Raw genomic sequence first — 7,394 nt, 5'->3', positions numbered from 1 at the left:
TTTATTTATCACACATTGGAGCATTTGTAGGCAAGAGGGTTTCTTATCTAGTTACCTCACATCACTGACAATTTTAGTATATGATTGAACATGTGGTCGAGAAGGTGGCAAAGTCATGATACACTAGTTTGTCATGTATGACTTTGAGTGGTTACTAGATGGTTTCTTTTGAGGAGGGTGCACTCACTAATAGTTGGTATCCTAAAAATGGATATTTTTTTTCGGGTAATATGAAACATACGAGTGGTTGGTTTTTGAATAATCATTCGAATGAGATAAGATAAAAAGTTGTCAAGTAGGATATAATAAAATTAAAATAGAGAGTAAACATTAAATTTTAGCAAAGGACTAACCCTATGATTAGACCATTATTTTAATTTTCCAATTTAAGATTTATACAATTACATTGTGCTAAGGTCAGCGGCTTCAGCTTTTGCTAACTGTGCCCCATGTTTCATTTGCCATTCAGTTCAGTGCATCCGATGTGTTGATGTAAAACGCAGCGTTTTGCTGAATTTTCTCCATTTAGGGCGGCAAAATTAAATTACAATCGGTCCCACAAATTGCTTTTCTTTTTTGCTGACGTGGCGAGTTTCTATTGGCTTTTAATGACACTTGACCGCAATACTTATTATATCCGCCACCATCCTAAAGAATCGATAAAATTCTCTCTGTATCGCGTTGAGTGTGAGTGACGACGAGGACGAGGACGAGGACGCTCCGTTTTGCAGATTCTCTCATCCCGTATTTTGATTCTTCTTCGATTGACGGTGCAATGGTTTACGTAACATCGTGGGACGAATTCGTCGAGCGAACCGTGCAGTTGTTCCGTGCCAGTCCTGAATCTGTATGTTAACTTTACGCTTCCTCTTTTCTTTTTTTCTCTATTATTAATATTGTTGTCGTTGTCACGGAATAAATGGTGATTTTGCCCGATCTGTTTTTCTGGATTTGGATTGGGCGTGAGCTAGACGCGGTATTGCATGAAGTACCGGCATTGCGATGGAAAATTGGTCTTGAAGGTTACTGATAACAAAGAGGTATGTATGAATTGAATTTGCCTAATTGTTTATGTCGTTGGCTTTGTTTGATTCAATTCTCGTGGTTTAGTGTTGATTTATGTTTAGTTGCCGAAGAATTAGGCAGATTTGGATAAATTAAGGAAAATTTATGAGAATTTGAGCATGGATTTGCAGATATGCGTTGTATGGACTGGACAACGTGCTTGAGATTATGTCTATTTGTAGCTCTCTTGACGGAGTGGCAGCAGTGATTTCCTTCTTTTTCTATTCTTCACTTGTTTTGTTGCTTCTTAGTTTCCAGAGTTGTCAAGTGAATATTCTTTTTCTTTTAACAGTTTGCATTTTGCCTTTCAATCAGAGACTGAAGAATTTGATAGCTTTTAGTTGAGGGAAATTAAAATTGCAAAACTCTTATCATAGATAGCAGAAGACCTAGGTTTCTTCAAGTAGCCTTATGAACCAGATCTCCGTAACTATTTGGTAAAGTTGGCACAAACATGTTGTCTTGTTAGTTTGCTATCTTTTTTTGTGGCCATGTTTATATAGACTATACGGAAGAAATAGAAAATAAGCTCGTTTCCTTTTTCATTGCCGGCTCCAAATTAGAGAATATGCTAATACATTTGACTATTTCGCTAGTGGTAAAAAACCAGGAGTGAATCTTGTAATGACTTAATGCTACATTAGTCATTTTTTGCGAGAATTGTAGAAGGGGAAGAAAGGCAAGGAAAATTGCATTAAAAGAACATCAAGGAAGCCCTTCCAATGAGTTTTCATTAAGGAGGGAAGTGATACAATTTGATGTTTTGAGAAATTTTCTATTTATATGGACAAAATGTTCCTCGTAACTCTTGCCTTGTTTTGGATCTTCAAAATCCCTAAGGGTTATGCTTGCTTTCCATCTTAACTGAGTTGCTCAGTTGTGTTTATGATGTGAATTTTTGGAAAATCACATCCCAAAAGCTAGCTATTGAGGTTGGAGAGCCTAGGTCCATATGAACCCCACTAGGAAATCCCATAGTTTCCTACATGGGATCTAAGTCTCATGCAATTGGGCACATAACAATTCACCACGCTTTGCAGTCTTGATGCCCATGCGGGCTGGCTTTGCACTAGCTTAATTTAGCCCCAGAAGAACATTGCAATACCGACATCACCACCTGCACTACACAATTGCAACTGAGAGATGTGATGATGGACTCTGATACCAATTGATATGAAACTTTGGAGAACTAAACTCCAAAAGCTAGCTATTGATATTGGAGAGTCTAGGTCCATATAAGCCTCGCTAGGAAATCCCATACTTTCCTACGCGGGATTCAAGCCCTATAACTTGCAATTCGGCACGCCCATTACAATTTGGGCAAGTTCATTTCAAGTATTAAACTGATTCCTTCAACTCACAAACTGTATAATCCCTGACTGAAATAGTGAATTGAAAGGTGATGATTGGCATCTAAGTTTAGAGAAAATATTCTGTATGGACAAAATTTTCCTTTGTGACTCTGGCCTTGTTTTGGGATCTTCAAAATCCCTAATGGTTACGCTTGCTTTCTGTGTTGCTCAACTGTTAACTAAGTCTGGCAATTGGCAACTTCTATGTTGATTTCTTTAACTTACAAACTTAATCTTCCATGTTGCTTGAATATTTCAAGTTTGAATCTATAAGTTATAGACCTATAATAGCATCTGTATTGGACGAATGACCAAAGCAGTTGAGGGATCTCTTCTAAAAATCAGTATAGTCTGTTTTGTTGAGAAAATATGAGACTTGTTCCTAGTGTACATATACTTTTTTGTGGTTTTTCATTATTTCACATTCCATTGTGTTTTTGGCATTCAGTTTTAGTAATTTTTATTGTTTGTTTGAGGGAAAGAGCTTGATCAATTGTAACGTATTGGATTTATGACTTCTGGATTTGATGTTACCCTACTTTTTTCATGGTATATGCTATGGGGTTTCTCATTATAAACTATTTTATTTGCTATTAGTGCCTTAAGTTCAAGACAGATCAAGCACAGGAGGCCAAGAAGATGGAGAAACTGAACAATATATTCTTTACCTTGATGGCTCGGGGACCTGATGGTATTGTTCTTCATTACTTCAAAAATGACTGATCTTTCTCGAATTTGTAGGCAAAAAAGAAAAGAAAAAAAAAAGCAACTAAATACATGTTACTTTGTTGACATAGAACGAATGACCTTCAAGAACTTAATTGGAAAAGATTCCAAAGCTTGTCCGTGGTCCAATGGAGTTCATTTATGAACAATATTTTCCAACATTTTCGTTTATTTATGTTTGGTTTTGTATGTGGAATTTCTAACTAGTTATCATTTTTCCTTGTGAAGCAGTGGACATGTCAGAAATTACAGGGAAAGAACAGATCGAAGCCCAACCAGCAAAGAAGGGAAAAGGAAGAAAACAGTAGCTGGATTTTCTGCTTAACACATGGGGTTCTTTAACAAATAATATAGGACCCTATGAATTTTAGAGAGAAATCGTGACTTTTTATGAATTGAAAATGCTGAGATTGTCAAAATTTTCCTGGAAAATTGATCATGTTTTCTGGATTGTCAAATTTACCATTCTCTCTCCCTTTTGGGGGGATATTAAAGCTCTAAACTCACCACTAACCAAAGGAAAAAAAATATTTTAAAAGGGTTGTGGACCATCTGTGTTTTTACTTCTCCAGGATGCTGAAATCGCCATGATTATTTAAATTTTTACAGGATTCTCACCTGAATCTTTTGATATCATGCAATGCAACCAAGTTCAACCCTCTTCACCCAATAAATCTGCAAAAGAGGTAAAATCTCTTTCTCTTTTTAGTATTTGGGCCAATAACTGTATTTGAGTGTACTCGAGTGTGAATGTGTAGTCAATTTGTTGGCAGCTTTGGGGTTTTTTATTCCTCAGCCAAACTCTTGAGTTTAGGCTGATAAAAGAAAAAAACTATTTTAAAACGTCATGTCTTAATAATTATGGGTCTCTTTTGGTTGATTGATGGTGTAGAGATCGAGGCACAAGTGTGACAGCCTCCACTAAACTCGTGAGGTTTGTAGTTGGTTTTTAACTGTGAAAACACTAGTTTGGTTTCTACATGTTAGGATACGAGGAATGTTTTTCTTTTAAATACTAAAAAAGATAATTGACACAGAAATTAAATAAGAAAGTAGTATTTTTAATTAACCTTTTCAATTATAATTCCGGTGACTTAAAAAGTTACACAACATATTAATTCCCTAAAGTATGTAGTACATGTCCACGTGGAGCGCTTTTTCTTTTTTAGCTTAGAAAAATGAAATAAACTGGTAATTTTTCCAACTAATAAAAAAAACGTGTAAATTACATTGGTAGGTACTTAACTAGCAATAGTTTTAAAATGATATAGTAACTTATTTAACTTTTAATGATTGCATATTTTTTTTAATTTGGTCATGTTATAAAGAAATTAATCCTCGTTTTTTTAAATTATTGCAATTTAGTTTTGATTTTAATAAAATTATATTTTTTAGTTAGGTGATTATTTTAAAATTTTCATAATTGGATGATAAAAATAATATTGATAATTGTTAGTTAGTTTACCCTAATTTTACTAGATGGAAATATTAGTTTAAAATATTATGTGATATTTTGAAGTGAGGTAGTATATTCAATTAGATCATTGTAGTTTAACTTGAACTTTTGTGCTAAATAAAGTACCAAGTGGGATTAAATGCAATATGGAGTTACGCTAAAATGGTTCCATTGGATATGTCATATCATGTTTTAAATTAATATCAAATAAGTTCATCTGCAAATTCTATTGTTAGACACTATTTTTGTTAATTTAGTCTGTAGTTTAATTTAATTATTTTAGTTTTAATATTTTTGGAATTTGAAAGTTTTAGTCCTAACTAAATGATAACAATTAAATTTATTAAGTTTTATTATTTTTAAGATTTAATGTGTTAAACATATTATCATATGTGTAATGGTTTATTTGTTATTTTTACATATTACTCAAAAAAAATAGTTAATAGATTTAACGACTATTGTTTGCATTAAAGCTAAAATTTTGAAATTCAAAAGATATAGCTGTTTAGAATTATCCAATTAGTAAATATGGACTAAATTTATAACTTTACACATAATATAAGATTAATAACATGATTTAACTAAATATATTTAACTATTACCACTAATTCAGGATTAAAATTTCAAAATAAAAAGTACAAAAATTAAAATTAATTACATTAAAATATAAATATTAAATTTATAATTTATATAAAATACAGATCCTAATAAGCATAACTTGATCTAAAATAAAGGAGTTTGTTCTAACTGTTGAATACTTTTATCTGTACGAAACCGTAAAAGAAGTATGAATTGGTCAAATTTTTTGTATATGGTACCAGTAAAACTAATATGGCAAGATGAAGGGGGTCCAATAATGGATTCTGCCTCTGCATGATATTTTCGAGGCATATGTTTAAAATAATTTTTAATAATTTTTTTTACATAATACTTAAAATTATTTATAATTCCTTTCTAATTAAGTAAATAGAAAAATAATATACTTCAACGGATTTAAATTTACATCTTCTTACATTAACAACAATATTCTTATTAATTGAATCAAGACTCAATCAGTTAAAATAGAGATTATTTAATAGCCATTAACAAGTATATTAGCTTATGAATAGTTGAATTAGTTATTATAGGATTAAACAATAGAGATAATGAAATTATATGCGATACCGGTGTGAAAGAAAAGAAATAATATTTTCAGGGGTTGAAGAATAATTTTCCAAAGTGGACCCATCAAGTGAGAAAAAAACAAATTAAAACCAAATGGGTGGAACTGGAGGATATATGATTGACTGAAATAATGAGATAGTCTCAGTCCCTAGCGTTTGGTTGAAATTAAGACTTAAATAAAATATTTCAATGTCCCATCAAAATCTTATAACAATTATTTGTGGGAGACGCACAGACAAAGACAGCCCTTTCTTTCATGGGTAAATTTATCTCTAAAATACTAAATTATTAATAAATTTACTCATTTTATTTTAAAAGGTATAAAATAAAATTTAAATTATTTAAAAGTTTTATTTCAAGTCACTAAATTGATAAGACTCTTTTTACTTTTTAAAATTTAACTAATAAATTTTAAGTAATAATTTAATAATTAATAAGATGATTAATATCTATTAATAAATAATTAGATTTAACAATTAATATTAAAAATAAAAATAATATTATTTAAACCTTAATTTGCAAATTTATGATGTACAAAAATTTCGAGTAATAAATACTGTATAAATAACTAACTACTATATCAGAATTCAATTAGCAAACTGTTGAATACAAACAGCTCAAAACTAAAGCCAAAGCAAGGTAAAGAAAAATCATTTGGCAAAACTCTAATTATTCTCTGTACCTTAAAGAAACCTCAGATCCCAATGCATTTCTTTTGTCTGCTACTCTTTTTTACTTTAATTTGCTTTAAATATATATAACCAAAAAAAACACACAATACTAAAAAGATAAAGGTGTTTTTAATCCATGTGCCATTGAAATAAAAAGCTTCTGAAATCCCCAAAACTAAGCTTTTTACTCCCACCACCACTATACCTATTTATAATATTAGGAAAAATTCTAAAAAAAAATTGAAAGTTGGAGGGACAAAATATTCTTAATAAATGATAACTATGTGTTTTTGGTGGGTTTATTTTTTACTATATTATAAGCTGAGACAAAAAAAAAAGTGCATTATTTCGTTGTGAAGGTGAGGGAGAATTTATCATTTATTTTATATCAAATAAATTGTGCTAGAATTTGAGTAAATTAGGTATATATGTTTCTCCTTTTTCTTGCTGCATATTTGACAGGTTAAACCGGTTTTAATAAATATAATGAAAATGGGTTTAATCTCTCAAATATGTTTTAAAATTGAGATATATTTTTATTTTAATTTTAAAATTTAAATAACATAAAGTTTTTAAGTGGTTTTGTTCTTGGTATATATATATATATCAACCAATGTTATACTAAAATGATCTTTTCGTCCCTTAATACAAAAAATAAAGAGGATTTGGATGAAGATTTGATTAGCTGTACAATAAACAGGCTTTTTAATTAATTTAAGAAGAATGCCATCGAAGATACTTTTCTTAAAAAATAAGTGAAATTTCCTCTAAAGAAAATTCTCTAATTTTACTTCTATTATTATTATTATTATTATTATTATTATTATTATTAGTTTAAGTTTTATTGAGTAGATGAAATATATTTGATTTTAGTTTATTTTATTTTGTGAATAATTATTTGATATATGGTCAATGGAGTTTTTAATGTAATAAGTGTCACATTTATTTATATTTTATTTT

The 7,394-nt window shown here is 30.2% G+C and overlaps 1 protein-coding gene across 2 annotated transcripts; it reads left to right on the top strand.

The window, feature by feature from the left end:
* The first annotated feature begins 611 nt into the window (after window positions 1-611).
* LOC108468167 (signal recognition particle 9 kDa protein) lies at window positions 612-3,601 on the top strand. Of its 2 annotated transcripts, none has more exons than XM_017769042.2 (4): window positions 612-847; window positions 972-1,040; window positions 3,015-3,108; window positions 3,372-3,601. In XM_017769042.2, exons 1-4 carry the CDS (start codon window positions 776-778, stop codon window positions 3,449-3,451), a joined length of 315 nt encoding a protein of 104 aa, XP_017624531.1. In that variant the 5' UTR covers window positions 612-775; the 3' UTR covers window positions 3,452-3,601. The 2 variants fall into 2 exon arrangements, with proteins under 2 accessions (XP_017624531.1, XP_017624532.1); XM_017769043.2 differs by having other exon boundaries at window positions 614-847; window positions 3,375-3,601.
* Window positions 3,602-7,394: the final 3,793 nt, after the last annotated feature.

Source organism: Gossypium arboreum, chromosome 8 (genome assembly GCF_025698485.1).
Source record: "Gossypium arboreum isolate Shixiya-1 chromosome 8, ASM2569848v2, whole genome shotgun sequence".
Lineage (NCBI taxonomy): Eukaryota > Viridiplantae > Streptophyta > Magnoliopsida > Malvales > Malvaceae > Gossypium > Gossypium arboreum.
This window is presented reverse-complemented; position numbering and strand designations above follow the sequence as displayed.

Coding starts and splice junctions, on each gene's coding strand:
- LOC108468167 (XM_017769042.2), top strand. CDS start 776: ATGGTTTACGTAACATCGTGGGACGAATTCGTCGAGCGAACCGTGCAG. Junction 848..971: donor TCCGTGCCAGTCCTGAATCT/GTATGTTAACTT, acceptor GGCGTGAGCTAG/ACGCGGTATTGCATGAAGTA. Junction 3,109..3,371: donor GATGGCTCGGGGACCTGATG/GTATTGTTCTTC, acceptor TTCCTTGTGAAG/CAGTGGACATGTCAGAAATT.